The sequence below is a fragment of the Physella acuta genome, unplaced genomic scaffold (assembly GCF_028476545.2).
Source record: "Physella acuta isolate Inbredline_101_S28 unplaced genomic scaffold, ASM2847654v3 ptg000721l, whole genome shotgun sequence".
Lineage (NCBI taxonomy): Eukaryota > Metazoa > Mollusca > Gastropoda > Physidae > Physella > Physella acuta.
In genome coordinates this window covers 210,497-232,687 of record NW_026732239.1, presented here as the reverse complement: position 1 = coordinate 232,687, position 22,191 = coordinate 210,497, and the positions used below count along the sequence as shown (strand labels likewise).

The following is a 22,191-nucleotide window of genomic DNA, read 5'->3' as shown; positions in this document are numbered from 1 at the left end:
TTTTCTTTCATGTAATACAAAATAAACAAATGTGGTTGGAACGTTTAGAGAATACATCATCAGGTATCTGGTAGCTCTTGTCAGTCAACATTTGGAGGTAAAGGTTAGAGGCTACAGTTGGTTAGGTTTGTAGATTACGCTAGCTATAGTCAGTCAACATATGGGAGGGGTCAGAGCAGGTTCAAGCAGACTGAAGCTGTTATCAAAAACATACAAACTCTATTCTTATAAAGCAATGGCATTTAATGTTATTTTAGTATATACATACATGTCTTTGATATATATATATATATATATATATATATATATATATATATATATATATATATATAAATTTATTTCCTCACAAGAAAAATTAAAACCTGTAAAACAATACTAGTTTTAATCAAATGCAAAAAAAATGCTAGGAAAGCTTGAAGGTTGAAGATCAAAATATGTATTTATATGTATGGAAAATTTTATAGTTGATTATCATTTTGCTTAAAGTTTTATAACTGTGTATAACTGTGTTGTCAGATCTATAAGAGTTGTAATCAAGTGAAAAGGCACAAACTAACATTAAAATGACGTTTTTAGAAATGATCATTTATCACATTTTTGCTATGGATTACAATCAGTAAGTCCATATAGAAACTATTATATACATTAAGAAATACAATAAAAAAAAAACATTATATTATAGAAAGACTATATTTTTACGGACATATTACTTTTTCAAATGCTGAATAAAAAGACAATTTTTTTACTATTTTAGATGAAGACATAAGCTTTATAAAAACTTGGATTAGCTAACCTAAACATTGAATAATCAGTAAAACCAATTTTTAACATTCTATCTCTAACAAGTTATATACATTTTGTATTATTTTTAATTAAGTTCTGTCTTCTTTATCACAGAAGCTTGAAGTTTAACTTAACGTTTTGTGTCTGCTGAAGAATAACAAATTATCAAAATAAATTATCACACATTTAATAAAATTATTTCATTAATCACAAGGATTAAAATAAAACAGTTTTCTGAAAATTTTAAAACAGTTTTATAGACCTTCTAAAAATCCTATTCATCTTCTTTTACAATATAAAACATAAATTACAATCCATCCATGTTATTTACAATACATACATTTCAATAGTTTAATAGGGAATTATAAAAATCAACAAAGAAAAAAACAAAAATATTATGTATATTTTTGATTATGACAGGAACCTCATAGCATAAAACATAGCAACAAATCATCACAAAGTTCAATTATAATTGAAAAAAAACATCAATTGTTGTAGGGCAAGTCTGTGAAATATTTCAACAACCAACCACAACCTAGAATGTAATTAATAGCTGACCTAGTTATCAACCCAGGAAGACAGTTTTAATGAGGATAAAAATTGAGGAAGTATTTTGTACATTGAAAACCAATCCCTAGATTTCCTGTACAGATTGTCTATTCACATAAAACTCTCTCAAAATGCAGTCAGTTAAAAAAAAAACTAACAGAACAAGTATAGTCATAAAATTTGGATAGAGAAATACATTTTCTTGGGAAACCGGCCCCTTCTCATTTACCTCAAAGTTGAAATCAGAAGAAAACGAATATCATTTATATAATTAAAAACAAATTGTATACAGTTAAGATTTAAAAACCCTAAAAATTTAAAAATTGGTCTTATATTGTTCAATCACAATATTTGAGATGTTCAGATAAATAAGCTGTTTTAACTATATCAATTTATAAGATAGCTCTTCATCCCCAAAGTTTAAATTTTAGATTCCCCTTCAGTTGCATGAAGATTTATCAGGGCATCTTGAACAGATTTCTTGAGCTTGGCTAAATCTTCCTGGTCATTATCACTGGAGTCTTCCTCCACAACATCACTGGTGTCTTCATCAGAGAACTTGGCCCAATCTTCTTGAGCTTCAGGTATACAGCCTTTGCTGTCGATTGTAGAGTAAGCTGCTTCAGCCTCTACTGGCAGATGTTCACTGGCTGTAGCGCTTGATCTTTCACTGGGAGGATAGTCGTAGGTGTTGGCTGGTGTTAGGGTGGGTGCTCCGCTGGAAGGGTTGTTGTATATGTTAGGTGGCAGAGGGATGGGTCGTTGTAGTCTGGGAGGAGGATCTGCCAGGTTTGTTGGTGGGACGTCATAGACATTTCTTTTTGGCGCTGTCAGAAATTTTATTTGGATTACATAAGGATTTATTGCATTTTGTGTGTAATTAAGAATAAAATTATTATCGTACATGAAAATTGTGAAAGAAAATTTTTATTGGTTACATCTATTTAAAAAAAATATTTTGGTTGAGCTGAAGATCACACGATAATAAACCCAAGAGGTATGAGTTTAAATCTCAGATTTAGCGCATTTTTGGCTGAAGATTTCTAATTTATACACAGTTTTTAAAAATATTTTAAAATAGTAGATTCCAACTTTTTAACATGAGTGTTGTTTTTTTGTAGTTAATGTAGATTTCTCAACCTAAGTCCCTAGGTCAATGCATTACAAAATATAGTAAACTTACTCAGGGCATGGGTAAGCTAAAGATGGAGGTTCACAGGCTTATCCTTGCACAATGAAATATGGTAGGCAAATCAAAATGGATTTTTATAATTAAATTCTCTTAACTAACCTGGGATGTCCAAGTTGACTGAATCAGTTGAGATGTTCTCTGTGTACAGATTGCTGTTTGCTGAGGCCATAGCGGCATCGATGCTGTCTAGATCTTGGTACTCTGGGTCATTGCCACCTGGACAGCAACATGTAACATACATTATGACTGACCCAGACCAACACAAAGACAACAACATGTAACATACATTATGATTGGCCAAGACCAACACAAAGACAGCAACATGTAACATACATTACGATTGGCCAAGACCAACACAAAGACAGCAACATGTAACATGCATTATGATTGGCCAAGACCAACACAAAGACAGCAACATGTAACATACATTATGATTGGCCAAGACCAACACAAAGACAGCAACATGTAACATACATTATGATTGACCAACACAAAATACCCTAATTAAAAATAAATTTCTACAAGCAGCTAAAAGAAATAAGACAAATCTAACTTAAAAACTAATTTGTAAGCTATTTTCAACTGCATCTAAATTGTAAATATAATAAGGTTACTGGAATATCTGAGCATACAACTATGGAGAAGTATTTATAAGGAATTCATTTCAAGCTTAAAAAAATGCATTTATCTTTTGATCCCTAAAACAACTTATTTTGGCTGCTTTAACTATTCCAAACTTTGCCAATTTATTTTTTTAAAGTAAAATTATAATGTTAATTATAAGAAGTTTTAAAATACATTCTTTTATTATATTAACATAGATGATATTTAAAATTTAATAATAACTATTTATATTACTGTTTATAGAGTTTAAATTGTGAAATATAAATAGACCTACAAATAAGCAACACATAAATCAAATGAAGCACAAAATATTAGTGTTATGTTAGCTACAGACCTAATGATTCGTTAGAGTTAGCTGCCTGGGCCTTGAGGGTTTTAAAATCAGCATAATTGTTGGTTAGTGCTTTCTCACCATCTGCCTTGGTCAAAGTTTGCAGGTTGGACCACCGAGCCTTGGGCTCACACTCAGTAGATTTGTTCTGCGTCTTTTCATTTCTGAGGATACAAGGATAAATTGAACTGAAACTTGTGTATTAGGGCTTTTTGTGTGTAAATTAAAGTAGTCATAAAAGAATATTAACTTTATATTAGTCTATTTCTTTCTTTTGTTGTAGTTCTTTTTTATTATTTCAATTTTGTAAATTAAGCCAATATGAAGAATTGAGCGAACTGTGCTTTGCATTGCTTTTCAAAATTTAAAAGCTTGTATCTAAGTCTTGTTATTTATTTATACTGAAACTTATCACTGCTAATAAAAGTTTTGTATTAAAATTGATGTATATTTGCTAGAAACTTACACCCTCATTTGACAACATCCACCAACAGCTCCTACTGCTGTCTCATCTACTTGGGCATAAGTTGGGTTTAGGGCATTTTCATTCACATTTACTGGAGGCACGGAAACAGTGGGCACAGGGGGAAGTTCCTGAAGCCAAAACATATACACATAGATCAGTTCTTAAATCAATATTTAAAGTTCCTATAGCCAGAACATATTCACATATATCAGTTCTTACATAAATCTATATTTTAAAGTTCCTATAGCCAGAACATATTAACATAGATCAGTTCTTACATAAATAAATGTTTAAACTTGATTCTATTTAAAGCGTGGTATCTGTATTTTTAAGATTTTAAATTATCAGTGCAAATGTTTGTTCTATAAAATATTTTTTTTTAATAGATCATGTTTGTAAATTTTCAGAATATTTAATATCAGTTGCTTAAAAACTTGGACTTACTCTATTCTCTAGAGCTTGATTGGTTCTGTTATTATTGTGGTACATGCTGTTCTCAAAACTTAAACTTTCTCCATTGAACATAACCGATGGAGCAGGGCTGGGAAGAGAACTGCCACTAGGAGACTTTTCAGATCTTCTGTGAATAAAATTGATAATTGTGTTATTCATAAAATAATTTTAATTGCACTGATCACTGTTCATTAAGTTTACACACAATTTGACACTTATTTGTAAACAGGTTTAGGCGTAACTAATACATTTTCTGAACTGTAATAAAGTAAATTTTACTTGTTTGTCTATGTTTTTTCTGTTGTATTAAAAATGTATTAGCTAAATCACATATTGAAAAACATCCCATGTAACTAGAAACATGTTCTAGACTTACCGTCGTCTTCTCATGACAAAACAAATAATGATGACAACAACAGGGATGGCAAGGCAAATGGCAATAACAGCGCCATACCAGCCTTGGAATGATGACTCAGACTGAAAAACATGACGAGAAGAAAGTAGATATAATTTTTTTGTAAATATGATGATTATATGTTATCTAATTAAATCAACAACAAATATCCAATTTAAAAAAATAACAAATTTTAAAATTTTAATTTTATAATATTTTTTTTTACATTTTTAGTGTTACTTTTATGTTTAAACAGTACAAAAGCATTTGTTTTGCTAAATAGTGTAACAATTGTATTCTAATTAAAAAAAAGAAATCAAATGTTGAACAGAACTTACAATGTTTTCTCTCAAATGTTCTGACTGAGCTGAGTCCAAAGATCTGTTTTCTGCAAATAAAATAATTTAAAAAGCTGAATTGGAAAAATTCATGCACCTAAATTAAATGTTCATCATTAATATTATCATGCATTTGAATTAAAATATAAAATTAGATATTGCAATATTCGTCTGTTTAATTCAAGTTTTTAATTTTTATTTTGAACAAAGATAAATGCTAAGATAAAGCTTTTGTTTTAGTGGATAACTACATCATATCTAATTTAAAAACTTTTTCCTGCTAATTAAATCAGCATTATAATTAGGTTCTTGTATTCTTAGCAAGCTTTTTGCCATCTTTTGTTGACTAATCATTAATAGTGCTAATTGCTTGTGATAATTAAAACTAAAGTGAGTTGTGAGTTTAAATTAACTTGTTAGTACAAGGTACAGTTAGTAAAAATGTAAGTGCTGTTAGTTTATTTCATCGAGGCTCTAGATAGTGTACAGTAAATTTGTAAAAATTACTTTATTGAATCCAGTTTACCAAGATGGTTTAAAGGAAACATGCATGTTAAAAACTTTATTTAAAAAAAAAAAAGGGATGCATTATACAAAATAGTATGGCTTTACAATAGGAGTGGCATCATTAGGTTGGGTGTCAACCAGTGTAGAAAATCAGTGTTCCTCCCTTCCTCATATGGTTTAGCATTTTTGGTTTGGTTTCACCCCATACTATTGTATGTTGTAACTGGATAAAGCATTGTTTTTTGCAGTAATTTTTACTAGTTTTTCAATTTAGTATCACCGTTACACTGTGTAACAGGCAGACCCAGTCCAAGCCTTTTTACAAAAGTAAAAAAAAAACATCCTTCTTGTTTAATACATTTTGCAAGAAAGTTGTAAGATAACATAAATTTTAACAACATTAAGGAGTAACTGTTTGAAGCTACAGATGATAAACTTAGTTCAAAATAAAAAAATTTCTTAAGCTTTTGTAGTCTTAGTCAGTACACTTTTCAGCAAGAATTGGGTTTTGGGGTGTCAATAAAATACCAAAACCACGTAGTTATGTATTGAATTATGTTTTAGAAAAGCAGGAGGCTGGTCTTTAAGTAGAAGCAGTAAATGTGAAGTGGCCAAAGCAGGCAGTTTATGTGGAGAGGGTGGCCAAAGCAGGCAGTTTATGTGGAGAGGGTGGCCAAAGCAGACAGTTTATGTGGAGAGGGTGGCCAAAGCAGGCAGTTTATGTGGAGAGGGTGGCCAAAGCAGGCAGTTTATGTTAAGAGGCTGGCCAGGGATGCTGTAGTGGGATAAGCCATTTTTGCCATGCCAGCGTACAGGAAGGATTGTGAGATATAAGAGACATGGAAACCTTTAGAACCTGGAGGTTTTGGAGAAGTTTGAAATATTTGATCCATTGTGGGTTTAGTGGGGTTAGAAGTAGTAGAAGTAGTGGTAGTAGTGGTGGTGGCGGTAGTGGTCGAGGTGGTAGCCTCTTCAGTTGTGGTGATTTCTGTTGACTCAGTTGTTGTTGTAGGTATAGCTGGTACAAAAATTCAAACAAAACCATTTTTCTCACAACATGCTATAATAAAAATATAATACATTCATCCTCCAGTGTATGATTCTTTTTTTAGATTAGGTATAAAAAAATAACATGCAGTTTTTAGATGATTAAAAGAGTTATGTTAATTAGATCCCAATGGAGGTGTAAACAATTGACAACATACTTGTGGAGGTGGTTGTGGTGGTGACTGTTGTTGAGATGACATCACACAGATGGCCAGTGTAGGGGTAGCTGCATGTGCAGTTGTAAGACAAGTGATCAATGCTGGAAATAATACATGAATTTTAGTTAAAATTATTTGAAAAGGCAATAGGACAATGACTATTCAATTCCAATAGCTAAATTAGTTTTACTTGCTTTCATTAACATTTAGTAATACAAATAGATGTAGATGTATATTGATTAATGTGTTTTGCAACCCAAATAAAATTTAATGCAGTTTTTTAATATGAAGGCTTATTATCAAAATATTGCAAAATAAATTTATTCAAATTGAGTTTAAATATTTATTTAAAAAAAACAACGAACTTGCTGTGGCAGATGCCATTGTTTAAACATGGCTGACTTTTGCAGGGGTCAGCCCTTGTTTCACAGTTATCTCCCTCCCATGCTGTTGTACATCTACAAAAATATGTGTGCTCAGTGTTGTGGGCATAGCAGGTCCCTCCATTGAGACAGGGTGAGGAGCGGCATGGGTTCATCAACAAACTGCAGTTTTTGCCTAATTGACACAAACAAGTTTAGCATAAGTTTAAGATTTTGGGAAAACATCTTTGGATTTAAAGTGCAGCATTTTTATGCTTTAAGTCTGTAACAAAGCAGTGTTTAAAAACTAGGCTTTTACGTTATAAAATATTTGTTTTGTTTTTATAAACACTTGATAAAAATTGATGTTAACCTCATCTTTGATTAGGCTATATAAATTGCAAGACACTGTTAATATGCTTATATTATAGATATAACTTTTGTGTTGATTCATGCATATCAAATTTCACAGCACAATTCCCTGAAAACAAAAAGTAGCGCCCTACATTTTAAACTTTACCTGTGTAATTTTGAGGACAGTCACAATTATAATCAGCAGGTAGATTAGTGCATGCTCCCCTTACACAGAAGCCCAGAGCACATTCATCAATGTCTTCATTACAGTTTGTACCTTTCCATCCTGCATTCAGATGTTACAAAGTTTTAAATTAAGATTAATAGTCTACTTCAACTACACCCACAAAGGTATATTACAACACTTTATAAAATATTTCTTAAAATTCAATATAAAAAACACAGAAAATCAATCAACTTTTCATTATAAAGCAAAATCAAATTTAACTTTAAATATTTAGAGAGAGACATACTTTTTTCCTTTTTAAATAGTTCTTGAGAATTTAAATGGATACACTTCTATTTCCATATTAATCTACAGGCTTATATGCCAGATTTTAAAAAAAAAAAGAATTACCTGGCATACAGATCTTGTTCCCAGTGCCACTCTGGCATGTGTAGTGGCCAGTTGATGTGTCCTGGGGCTTGCAGTAAACGTCGCAAGAACTGGTGTAGTAGTAGGGGTCACAGTACAGGCGGATTTTAAACCGCATTCTGAAATATTTTTATAAAACACATTAAGTCATAGGTAACCTTAGTATTTGTAGCATCTCAAAAAATTATTTCAACCACAACAGCTTTACTTTAATCTGGAGTAATCTTCCAAATATCTCTATGAATTTATGAGTTAAAATAATTAAATATAGCTTATATTATAATAAAATAGTTTGTTGAATTATTTTTCAAGCTTTTTATGATGTAGTAGATTGTATTAATTTGAGTAAAAAAATAAATTTACATTTAGATAATTAGCAATCAAGAACTCAATTTATACTTCATATCAGTTTAAGGAACTGTATAGCTCTTGACTATCTACATTAACAGATAATGGTACAGTACTAACTCATGTCCACTACTGCTCATCACATGAGATGACCACTGGGACTCCTCCTTGGAGGCTGCAATGGTTGGCTGCACCCTTAAGCCCCACGTAATCAAGTGGTCATTAGACCCAAACGTGTCATCATCGACCACCTTGACCACCAACATGATGGCAGACTCCTGAGGAAATGAGTCGATGCATGAACAAGACTTGTCTGAGTATTGAAGTCTATCATGTTACTACTAAATGTGTATGTGTCAAATGGACACCACATAGGTGGAACCTACTGACAGACAAGACACCACTTACATGGAACCTATTGACAGACAAGACACCACTTACATGGAACCTATTGACAGACAAGACACCACCTACATGGAACCTATTGACAGACAAGACACCACTTACATGGAACCTATTGACAGACAAGACACCACTTACATGGAACCTGTTGACAGACAAGACACCACTTACATGGAACCTATTGACAGACACCACTTACATGGAACCTATTGACAGATAAGACACCACTTACATGGAACCTATTGTCAGACAAGACACCACTTACATGGAACCTATTAACAGACACCACTCACATGGAACCTATTGACAGACACCACTTACATGGAACCTATTGACAGACAAGACACCACTTACATGGAACCTATTGTCAGACAAGACACCACTTACATGGAACCTATTAACAGACACCACTCACATGGAACCTATTGACAGACACCACTTACATGGAACCTATTGACAGACAAGACACCACCTACATGGAACCTATTGACAGACAAGACACCACTTACATGGAACCTATTGACAGACACCACTTACATGGAACCTATTCACAGGAAAGACACCACTTACATGGAACCTATTGACAGACACCACTTACATGGAACCTATTGACAGACAAGACACACCTTACATGGAACCTATTGACAGACAACACACCACTCACATGGAACCTATTGACAGACACCACTTACATGGAACGTACTGATAGACAAGACACCACTTACATGGAACCTATTGACAGACAAGACACCACTTACATGGAACCTATTGACAGACAAGACACCACTTACATGGAACCTATTGACAGACAAGACACCACTTACATGAAACCTATTGACAGACAAGACACCACTTACATGGAACCTATTGACAGACAAGACACCACTTACATGGAACCTATTGACAGACAAGACACCACTTACATGGAACCTATTGACAGACACCACTTACATGGAACCTATTGACAGACAAGACACAACTTACATGGAACCTATTGACAGACAAGACACCACTTACATGGAACCTATTGACAGACAAGACACCACTTACATGGAACCTATTGACGGACACCACTTACATGGAACCTATTGACAGACCAGACACCACCACTTACATGGAACCTATTGACAGACCAGACACCACCACTTACATGGAACCTATTGACAGACCAGACACCACTTACATGGAACCTATTGACAGACAAGACACCACTTACATGGAACCTATTGACAGACAAGACACCACTTACATGGAACCTATTGACGGACACCACTTACATGGAACCTATTGACAGACACGACCCATGGGTTACTGAGACCCTTGATGCTGGTCTGACCCTCCAGGTTGATGCTACCCGTGTCCTGGTAGTAGCCACTCTGCCCAGTTACCCCATACACACATACAGAGCTGCTCAGTGTGACACTAGAACATAACACACATATTTTTTACTTTATCAAAAGAATAAATTGATTAAATGAAAGCTAACAATTTCATAACTATATATATATATATATATATATATATATATATATATATATATATATATATATATATATATATATATATATATATATATATATACTATGTTACCCATAGGCCTACATGCTGAATAAATGTTTTGTTTGCCTATTTGGTGCACTAAAGGTTATAACAGACTAAGTGATGACAGGGCTATATGTGTCAGCGTGTGACATGAATGGAAGATTTCAAGTATCAGGAGTGAGTACAAAACCTTACCTCCCAGTTTGGGGTCGACTAAGACAAAATGTAAACATGGGGTCACAAAGAAAACTTTACCTCCCAGTCTGGGGTCGGCTGAGACAGAATGTAAACATGGGGTCACATCTGTTGTCATTGATGTCCTCCCGACAGGTACTGGTGTAGTAGGTAAAGTGGACCTCGGCGTGGCCAGTGCCTGACGTCAGCTGGGGATTGGGTTAGAAGCTAATTATGGCGTGGGTTTGGATCTTTTTGGCATGTATAGGTTTTGGTAGTTACTTTTATCTTACGCTCTCAATCTCAGCAGAGTCCTCTGACTCGACATTTATTTCTACACCTCAGTAATCCTAATCCCACGATAAATAGAATGGATAAACAAAGCTGCTATTGAAAATTAAATTATTAATTAAATAACAAAAGCTGAGAAAATATTACAATTAAACAACGACTTTAAAAACAAATTACTAAAGATGTGAGGATGGAGGAGGAGATGGGCTAGGCTACAAGGTCAACGGACTTAGTTGCAAGACCTGACAGCCTGGCTTTGCCTTATGATTTATAATACTAAATTAAGTTTTTAACCTAAAAGGAAAAATCAGAACTTCTCACAGAGGCGTAGCGACCGATTCCGGCGCCCGGGGCGGACTATACATTTTTGCGCCCCTCCCTCCCATTCTATATATAATTATTCCTGTCTCCGAAAAAGCACCCCCCCCCCCCCCAAATAAATAAATTGGAAAGGTTTGTGGAATTTCTTAACAATGACTATCCCATTAGCTTTTCTATTTCTGTGCCACAAAATTGATATAGAAAACAGTTAAATCCGTGTGAAAAGCCTTGAAGTCGATTATTTTCGTAACTTTGACTGTATATAATTTAATACTTCAGTTTAAAATGTGCTTTTAAATTAATTTTTCTACCCCTTTTGTGCACCCTTAGGGTCGGCGCTCGGGGCGGCCGCCCCACCCGCCCAACCCTATCTACGCCACTGCCTTCTCATTAAAATTAGCTGTATTTTGTTTTGGTGTCACCTACTTGGATGGTGTGAAAAGTGCGTCCTTTTTACACCCCCCCCCCCCCCGCCCCCGTACACACCGCTAATTTCCTGACTTGCTTGTTAGGTTTAAAATAGCGGATCATCAATCGTCTGCTAAACATCAGGTCTAGATTTGACCTGACTTCGATACGCCCAGCCCAGTTGAACTAGCCCAGTCCTGCTGGGTTTGATGGGGAAAAAAACAACTTCATACGGAAGTTCACATGCTGTGAAAAATTCAGCCATCTTTTTTTTCTATTGCTGAGATGAAACTGGATGTTACACCATCGTTTACCGTGTTTAGCTTGTTTTTTTTTATATTTTTTTCAAAAAACTAGACAACACTATGCACCGGTACTATTACAAAATATAATACCGAAGAAAAGAAAATCTGGAAACCAGCTTAAAACTGTCTGGCTAGTTATTAGATCTAGTTGTTGTTAAGATAATCAGCATTGAAATAAAGATAAAATAATGTAGCATAAATATATACCTCATTCCATACAGGGAGCTTGTTAAATCTTTAAAATTACAATAAAATTAGTACTGGAGCAGTAGTTCTTAACTGGGTTCGATCGAACCCCAAGGGTTCGGTGAGTCAGTCTCACGGGTTAGGCAGAGGTCAAGACACACACCAGACTCATATGATTCACGGTCGGATTTTGTCAGTGCGCACGATAGAACTATTAAATAGTGTTCAGTGACAGCGCGTGTGAAACTGGTGGGGTACGGTACCTCCCAGAAAAATTTAGAACCACTGTAATGGAGTAAGGAGGCTGCGTCTAAAAATATATTAAAAAAGTCCTAAAAATGCATCACGATAATGACAGTCGTGTTAATTTATTTCCCCGGAATAAGTTATGCTGATTATCCTGCAGATAATGTAGGCTGGATCTAAATCAGTAACAATGATGATTCACTATCTTTTTAAACGGAAGTAAAAAAATATTTCTTATAGAGACGGGATACGGAAATGGCGGAGAACAACGTTCTACCGGAAATGGGTGAGACATGACCTCATTCGTTACCTGCACGACGCAGCCCAAATAAATGCAACATGAATGGTGTAAAACATTTTGATTTCGTGGAATCAGGAAATCATCTCTCGTCAACACGTCATTGATGATGTCAGTGCGTAAATAGGCTCACTGTCAGTGATAGGCTAAGGCGGTCATATGGTCAGGCTAAATATAGACATAATCTGATGCCGTTGACTTTATCTAGTGGTCACGATATTAACTAAACATCGACACGTTAGTAAGAGCTGCTGACTTGGTCTATGATGCTAACTTGGTCTAGGTGCTAACTTGGTCTAGGATACTAACTTGGTCTAGGTGCTAACTTGGTCTAGGTGCTAACTTGGTCTAGGATACTAACTTGGTCTAGGTGCTAACTTGGTCTAGGTGCTAACTTGGTCTAGGATACTAACTTGGTCTAGGTGCTAACTTGGTCTAGGTGCTAACTTGGTCTAGTGTGCTAACTTGGTTTAGTGTGCTAACTTGGTCTAGGTGCTAACTTGGTCTAGGGTGCTAACTTGGTCTAGGTGCTAACTTGGTCTAGGTGCTAACTTGGTCTAGGTGCTAACTTGGTCTAGGTGCTAACTTGGTCTAGGTGCTAACTTGGTCTAGGTGCTAACTTGGTCTAGGGTGCTAACTTGGTCTAGGTGCTAACTTGGTCTAGGTGCTAACTTGGTCTAGGTGCTAACTTGGTCTAGGGTGCTAACCTGGCGTGTCGAATTCACAAATTATAAATCGTTGATGAGTAGAAAATAAAACAACTAGATAGCGGCGTATGCTAAGTCGCGGGTCCGCTAGTATTATAAATTATAATATATATATATATATATATTATAGAAACGTTCGAGGTTCACCCAACCAGAACTCTCACGACTGTCAATAGTTGTATGAATAAGTAAAGCCTATGCTTATCTATACTTAAAAATGATTCAATGTAGAGTGTTGTAAACGGTTTGTTTAGCTTCGTTTTATACTCGCTCATTATTAAATCATAATGGCTTGGATGAAATAAAAAAAAATCGTATTTTGTTGATATTTTAGTGTTGAGTATAATAGCCGAGAAACCGAAGTTTACATCACTGGGCTTTAAAGGTTGGACTCGAGTGAGGTCACTGATTTTACCGATGTGATTGAGGGTTTCTTTCAGACATTTCACCGCGGCAGGGGAGGCTAACAATTGTTAAAGTATATATTTTCTATTTAATGTAATTTTTCTATCAGGTCGGGGGCAAGGGGGGTAGGTGGGCCTCTCCCCCCCCCTCCCCCACAAGAGATGCCTGTAAGAATTAATATTAGTGTATGTTTGGGAATGACATTTTTTTGTGTAACAGAAAAATTCGGTGGTTGGGGAACTCATAAAATGTTGTGTTTGAATAATGACTGTGTTAAAGTATGAAAAAGGGTGAAAAAGGGTTCTTGTAGATACAACCGAAAGAGTTTCCCGAGTTTTGTTTAGGTCGTCAATGTATGTTGATGCGTCGACAAGTTTTTTTTGTTTGATCGCGTCCTCTGTTGCTAGGCAACAAAACATTGAGGTAAACAAGATCTTCGTGGTTCATTCTCACCCGCATGTGACTTCCTGAAGATGTGAGGACGGTGGAGATGATGGACCTGGCTACAAGGTCAACGGGTTTAGCTGCAAGACTTGACAGCCTGGCTTTGTAAATCACTAGAGAAACCCCACAACCGTGACGACCAGTGTAATTCTCTTCTCACTTCAGCCATCTTTCTTATGCATTGTTGTTTGTTTATGTTTTTATTTTACTCAATAATTTTATTTCGTCGGTCACGCCTAGGCGTGTAACCCAAGTCACAAATTCTGTTGTGCTGTAATTATTCTAGCCACATAGACCGCTATCATTATTTGGTGATAATAGTGAGGTTGGCGCACAGACGAGTTATCTGTCTTGCCGCTACAAAATGAGTTGTGTCCCTTCCTGTGTTTGTCGTCAGAGCTTTGTATAGTGTGGGAATATTTTAAAACCTCGGCTGCATTCTTTGAGAGGGTAGTCATTAAATTTATCTTTTAAAAGTTTGTAAACTCTATCCGCAGGTCAGTCAACGGACGAGACATGTTTTATTGAAGACACATGTAAATCTGAAGCTGTCTACAACAGGTAAACGTAAATAAAAAAACAATACACAATCATTTCATTCAACTTGGCCTAAAGCTGAACCAAACACACGTGACACCCCCCTCCCTACTCCCTACTATTCTACTTGTAAACCCCATATTATACATCGCCCCCTTGTAGTGAGTATAGCTGAAGGAAAAAATGTAATGATCGCTTGTTTAGGGTTGTGAAAAGAATGAAGTTTTGGCTGTGGGTTAAGCGATTTAGCAGTTAGTTATGTGGGAGATTGTCCATATTGTCACACGTTAATGTATTAAACGTCTCTCTAAATACAGACATCAATATATTAAACGTCTCTCTAAATACAGACATCAATATATTAAACGTCTCTCTAAATATAGACATCAATATATTAAACGTCTCTCTAAATACAGACATCAATATATTAAATGTCTCTCTAAATACAGACATCAATATATTAAACGTCTCTCTAAATACAGAGATCAATATATTAAATGTCTCTCTAAATACAGACATCAATATATAAAACGTCTCTCTAAATACAGACATCAATATATTAAACGTCTCTCTACAGACCTCAATATATTAAACGTCTCTCTAAATACAGACCTCAATATATTAAACGTCTCTCTCACCACATACATCAATATATTAAACGTCTCTCTAAATACAGACATCAATATATTAAACGTCTCTCTAAATACAGACATCAATATATTAAATGTCTCTCTAAATACAGACATCAATTTATTTAACGTCTCTCTAAATACAGACATCAATATATTAAATGTCTCTCTAAATACAGACATCAATTTATTTAACGTCTCTCTAAATACAGAGATCAATATATTAAACGTCTCTCTAAATACAGACATCAATATATTAAACGTCTCTCTAAATACAGACATCAATATATTAAACGTCTCTCTAAATACAGACCTCAATATATTAAACGTCTCTCTCACCACATCAATCAATATATTAAACGTCTACCTATTAAACCCACATTTTACTTAATTAACTGATCGATTTTTAAAGTTCACAATTCAATCAGAAAGGAACATCAACAGATTATACAGCATACACGTTTTGTCCCACGCGACGTTATAAACTGTAATATAACACACTACACACCGTATAACTGATAAACCACCACCACCCCACGCATTCGTGTTCAATGATGCTCACGATCCCCACATGTTTTCATGTGACTGGTTTGATTACCATAGCCGTATGATTTTTGCATGATTTGTGTTTTGTATTTCACCGTTCTTTGTTTTCTGTTTCCTTTCATGTTTTGCTAGATCGTGGTTTGTTTCCTTTCAAGAGGCGGACCATTTGTAGTTTTTAAAAATTGAAGTCAAGACCGTATTCTTTCTAACAGCTTTTCTGTTTCGTTTGTTTTGGTATACTTTTGTATGCCCTTTATATTGTTTTTTTTATATTTCCAAACGCAAACGTAAAAAAACAAGAAATCCTCTAAATAGTGAAACGAAAAATTGACAAGATATGATATAAAAATTGTCTACAGTGTTATTGTTATTGTGTTGTTTTAATTTCAGCTTTTGTGTTTATTTAATGCAAGCGGTGATTTTTTTTTAAAACTTTGCACCAATTTATCAATTTTTGCGTAATAACCCAATTAACCTTTTGATTTACATCAACAGCGTTAATTAACGAGGTAGACTTATCTAAACACTGACTAATTATAGTAATTAAAGATGGCCGTGATGCGACAGACCAACAAACAAAAAAGGGAAACAACTCACCCGAACTTGGCAGACTATCAACAAACAGGCGGCTAACCAAACAACAACAGCAGAAGTGGCGTCCGCCATGTTGAATCTGCGTCCACAGTTGGGGCCTCACGACGTCGTGACCTTTGTAACAACCGTTTTCACACAACCTGTTGAGACACACAGGAGGGGTCAAAGGTGTGTGCTGGTGTGCCCGTACCGACACGCGTGAGGATGGGGGTGGGGGGGGGGGGATGGGGGGGCTGTTGGCCTAAATTAGGTTCATAGCGGTTTGGTATAAAAGGGCCTATACTGTATACAATTGCAGAATTATAAGAAATATTAGATGCTAATTTGGTTTGTTGTGAAAGTAAAATAAATCCACGAATTCCTTCTTGATTTAGGTTCTCACACAACATCAGAGTAGCAATAGAAACATAAGAAATATTTAAACTAGTTTAACGTGACCATTGAATGAACTGCCCATCGTGGATATATCTGTGGCCCCATGTTTAGATTTTCTCTTAGTGCTCAATTATGTCTAATAGGATCGTCCATAAGTAACGTCACACATTTGAACTGGATATCCACTCTCCCAACAACGTTACAGGCCGTCACAAAAATCCAGAATCCACTGGATATGACGTCACGGTCTTAACAACTCTCCATCACTGAACCACCCCACTCCACCCATTATTTAATAAAAATATGTTTATATCAATTTATCTTTAATAATATAAAAATAAATGCACACTTCTAATAAAAGCCTTTTTTAAAAATCCTGAACAACTTCTACACCTATAATCCCTGGTGACAAGCGGTTTTAAAAATATTTTTAAAATCTTGTTTTTTTTTTTAAAGTCTGCACTCGGATTTTATCTTCAAACCTCGGTAATCATTGAGGGCCTGACACCGCAAAGAGAGAAAAATAATTTGGTGAAAAGAGAAATTAATGAGAGCTTAGAGATGCTGCACATACAAATAAATGTGATATGAAATTAACGAATGCAATGCAAACATGCACAATAAAAACGAATATGATATTAACAAAAGCTTTACGATCATGCATACACAGATGAATAAGATTTGAATTTAATTAAGGATTTGCGATCATGTACAGTGTACAGGAAAAAATAACTATTGTAGATCTGTAATCCTTGTCGGTTAATGACATATTGTAAATGTAATTGTTAGGTGACTTCTGCAGTCGACACCCGCAGTTTGTAAGCTGCAAAGTTCTACGTCAGCAAGACTGACAGGTGGGCGTGGCTAGCAGGGAAAACAAACACGCGTGGAGAATATAGGCTAAGTAACAAACATCACAGGGTAACGTAACTAAGTTACGTAACGAAGTAAATCTCACGTACTGAGGTCATGAGAAGTTTATTTTTAGTGTTGTAAGCTAACTATCAATCTCAATTAAAATTAACAATTCAGAATGTTTCCTTGTTACAATGAAGAAGGAAATTAATCTGCGTGTGTTGAATAAACTTAAATAAAGAACGTAAATGATTGTAGAGAAATCCTTGGTTGGGATTACAAGGGCCACTACTGTCGGGGTGAGTTGAGCTGAGTTACGCAAGGGCTATAACTCAAGGGATAGATGGTTTAAGACCGTCGAGTTTTAGGATAAAGTACATACATTTAGAAGAGTAGTAAACTTTTTCACACATACAAGATTCGCCCAGGGCCTCTTACCTCCCCCCACCCAACAACGTCACAACGTCACTGAATGGAAATTGGACTTAAATTTAACTGACAGTAGATGGGCATAGATCTAACATTCTCAGATCAAAAGATTTGTTAGGTAGGTCTAAAATGACCTTCAATACTTAATATTGTTATCTCAGTGAGGTCTGAAATGACCTTCCATACTTAAAATTGTTACCTCTGTGAGGTAAAAAATGACCTCACAGAGATAATATTGATTTCTCTGTGGGGTCTGAAATGACCTTCCATACTTAAAGTTGTTACCTCTATGAGGTAAAAAATGACCTCACAGCGATAATATTGTTATCTCTGTAAGGTCTGAAATGACCTTCCATACAAATAAAACAACAAGTTGGTTCCTGTTTGTGGGTTCAACATCTCACCCACCAATGTATGTCTTCACATTAGTACATTGTTATTTGTATTGGCCAGTGTTGGTTGTATTTAATTAGTTGTTAATTAGCAGTTAATTACTCTAAGTCTCACCTCATCCTGTTTAGGTGGGTTTTTGTATTGGTGACTTAAACTTTAAGTTAAAGCTTAGTATTTTTTTGTCTCTCTTGTCGTTACCGTAGTATATATGACCTGATATAAGGTCTCGGGGGTGTCATTTAGGGAGGGATGTCATGTACGGTGGTATGTCATGTAGGGAGGGATGACATTTAGGAGTTGATGACATTAGGGGGATGTCGTTTAGGGAGAGATGTCATATATGGAGGGATGTCACGTAGGCAGGGATGTCATTAAGGATGGATGTCATTAAGGAGGAATGTCATTAGGGAGGGATGTCATCTAAGGAGAAATGTCATGTAAGGATGATGTCATGTAGGGAGGGATGTCGTAGGGAGGGATGTCATGTAGGGAGAGATGTCATGTAAAGAGGGATGTCATGTAAAGAGGGGATGTCAAATAAGGAGAAATGTCATGTAAGCATGATGTCATGTAGAGAGGGATGTCTTGTAGGGAGGGATGTCATTAGGAATAGATTTCATATAGGGAGGGATGTCATGTAGGCAGAAAATCGAATGTTCCAACAAAAACATATTTAAACTCTAATATGTTGAGATTTACTAGCAGATATATATATCCTCCTGGTTTTTAAGTTTTTGTGTATTTTTAGCATAAAGATCATCAGTGTAAAACGTAAGGGGAAGTAATAAATTAGACATTCTGTTAAAGGGTGGTAAGCAATAGAAGCCATCACCACAGTAGCCTACACTGGGATATATTTTTGTGTTTGTGAACAGACACACTGAGCGTAGCCAATCGTGTTAACACTTTTTTTCTGCGGCTTATTGGAACGTGAGGTTTAAAGCATAACGGTGCGTTAAGAGTTGTCCTCCCACAAACTGCGTCATGGGAGCTGCTGAGATATAGGCAAGTCTACATTGTTAATTTTGGCGTTAGATGACCCCATTTATATTCGCATAAAACTGATGAAGGTCTTACATGCAATTATTATTAACCTCAAATTTAAGAAAACATACCATGTAAACGAGAAAAAAAGCAAAAAGTTAATATTTCTGTACAATTTTTTTTAAAAACAATATACATAGACCTTAAATCTATCCACACATCTACCATGGCTTTAAGTAAAGCCCTAAAACTTAAATATATCCACACATCTACCATAGCTTTAAGCAGAGCCCTAAAGCTTAAATCTATCCACACATCTACCATAGCTTTAAGCATAGCCCTAAACCTTAAATCTATCCACACATCTACCATAGCTTTAAGCAGAGCCCTAAAACTTAAATCTATCCCCACATCAACCATAGCTTTAAGCAGAGCCCTAAAACTTAAATCTATCCCCACATCAACCATGGCTTTAAGCAGAGCCCTAAAACTTAAATCTATCCCCACATCAACCTTTAAGCAGAGCTCTAAACCTTAACCTAAAAAAATAACTAAACTGACTTGTGATTAAACCACTATATCCAGCAACAATTGAAGATACAGACTGCACACGATATTGATCCCACCACCCTCAATTACATAAGATCGATCAATCGATTCCCACTAGTGTCCATTATTTATTACGGTATTGGTGAGCGTGTTGAAGATTCTACCTTACGGTAAGATTAATACCACGTTCGTTACATAGAAGCCAAGCTCAACAAATATTTCTATCAAATAACATCAGAATAGTTTTAAAATAAACAAATATTTCAACAAACTTGGCTTGTACTGACAAATATTCTGAATCTTACTTTTGTCTTAGTACATTATAATAGCCTTTCAAGGCGTAAAGGACTTGCATATATACATATTAAGTATGGGGTAGTGTGGTGGTTTATGTATTCATCATGTTGTGTTGTATGTGATAGGGGGTGGAACAAAGCACGCTCCATAACACTTATGTGCTTATTGGAGTGGTTTGATGGATTATTTGATAACACACTTTTTTTACACTTCCTATGTAGAGTAATGTGATTCCCTTATTTCACATAGAAAGTAAAAAAAAAATATTTTGTAGTACATAATTAAGTCGTCGGTGTTGTATTAGTGTTTGTGTGTGGTGTTTGTGTGTGATGTTTGTGTGTGCTGTTTGTATATATGTATATGTGTTAATTTCAATAAACTTAAAATACTAAAATAAAATAAAAAACAGAATTTCATTGATACTTACTAAATACATGAAACACAAAGCAAATTAGCGATGTGTGTTGAATGACAGCTACTTTGTTTGAACAAAAGTAGCAGTAAAAAAACTGTTTTCTGCTACACCGCACACCCAATATATATTTCACTTTAATCAATTTACATCCTAACCTTTTGTTTTTTCACTTTCCCAAACAAACATTTCAAATCAAAAGAAGAAACAAAATAGTTAAGCAACATAATGAAGCCTACCTTAAAGCTTTGTTAAAAAATATGAAACTGTAAGGACGACGAACCTTGTGTGCATAGAGTTACATCCCTGTACGCTTCAATGTGCTTGTTGATACTCGAGACTCAAGCGACGCAATACCGTCTTCAGCTTGTCAACTGTTTTATACCTGGCCTGTTGTGTTTGCCCAAGGGGACGTAAACACGTTCAAGGGACGCAACTGAAGAATTGAAACTGCTGGGGAAAACAGACAATTTTTAAAAATAAAAAAGGAGAGCCTACTTAGAAAGTGTGTATTTTAATTTCTTTTAAACTGGAAATGATCCTTGTATGTTATGTACTGAAGGAAATGAAACATATAAGTCAAGGGCGGCACAACTTTATCAGTCACTAAAGTTGAATCTGACCTACATAAGGCTCACGGGCAAGTTAGGGGAAAAAAAAATGCGTGTGTATGGGGTGGAGTGGGGGTTATTCGGACTATAGATAACGTCACAATACACAGAAAGTACCGGTAAGTAAGATTCTGGAATGGAAAACAAATATCATAACAGACGTATGTAGAGAAAATGAGTTTAAAATAAAGAAAAGTATTAGCATCCAATTATATATATATATATATATATATATAAGTGTGTGTGTGTGTGTGTGTGTGCATGTATGCGTGTAGGCCATATTTAGCCGTAAATAAAACATTATGGAAAATCATGTGAGTGAGGTGAAGTAGAGGTGATCTGAATCTACCACCTTGCCAAATAAAATGATTTTGCCCAAATGCCCCAGCTTTCCCCGACTTTAAAATCAGGTACTTATAAAAGCTGAGTGGACTCGGGGAACACCCTCAGATTCTTATCCAGGAACTGTACATTTTTCAACTCGACATATATATATATATATATATATATATATATATATATATATATATATATATATATATATATATATATATATATAATATATATATATATAATTTTTAAAGTCGTAATGAAGTTCTAACACACTAAGACTTAGAAGTGCTACGTTTAGAGAACATGATGCCGACTCTTTTATGGAGTTGTGTCGTCGTTAGTGTGCACACTGACTTAATACTGGTGTGTTGATCTGTGAGTACACTGCCTCAGTATAAGAGACCATCAGTACTGGTG

General features: G+C 35.2%; 1 protein-coding gene across 6 annotated transcripts; it reads right to left on the bottom strand.

Moving 5' to 3' along the window:
* Nucleotides 1-344: 344 nt before the first annotated feature.
* Nucleotides 345-21,245, bottom strand: LOC131949955 (delta-like protein D). 6 transcript variants are annotated; one of them, XM_059311921.1, is made up of 18 exons: nt 21,114-21,245; nt 16,540-16,676; nt 10,748-10,828; nt 10,641-10,687; nt 10,181-10,325; nt 8,622-8,779; nt 8,136-8,272; nt 7,725-7,844; nt 7,208-7,400; nt 6,843-6,943; nt 6,485-6,655; nt 5,131-5,180; nt 4,775-4,875; nt 4,390-4,525; nt 3,946-4,073; nt 3,483-3,643; nt 2,624-2,740; nt 345-2,159 (listed from the first exon to the last, which is right to left on the bottom strand). In XM_059311921.1, the coding sequence occupies exons 2-18, from the start codon at nt 16,606-16,608 to the stop codon at nt 1,753-1,755; spliced, it is 2,322 nt and encodes a 773-aa protein (XP_059167904.1). In that variant the 5' UTR covers nt 16,609-16,676; nt 21,114-21,245; the 3' UTR covers nt 345-1,752. The 6 variants fall into 6 exon arrangements, with proteins under 6 accessions (XP_059167904.1, XP_059167907.1, XP_059167908.1 ...); XM_059311924.1 differs by having other exon boundaries at nt 4,390-4,522; XM_059311925.1 differs by having other exon boundaries at nt 6,494-6,655.
* Between the last annotated feature and the right edge of the window lie 946 nt (nt 21,246-22,191).

What these genes read in the sequence shown, in the direction of transcription:
- LOC131949955 (XM_059311923.1), bottom strand. Translation starts at nt 16,608, where the DNA reads ATGGCGGACGCCACTTCTGCTGTTGTTGTTTGGTTAGCCGCCTGTTTG. An exon ending in AATGGCATCTGCCACAGCAA is followed by an intron (nt 6,944 to 7,207) that starts GTTCGTTGTTTT and finishes TATTATTTCCAG; the next exon opens with CATTGATCACTTGTCTTACA. An exon ending in TTTGTCATGAGAAGACGACG is followed by an intron (nt 4,526 to 4,774) that starts GTAAGTCTAGAA and finishes TTTTATTCACAG; the next exon opens with AAGATCTGAAAAGTCTCCTA.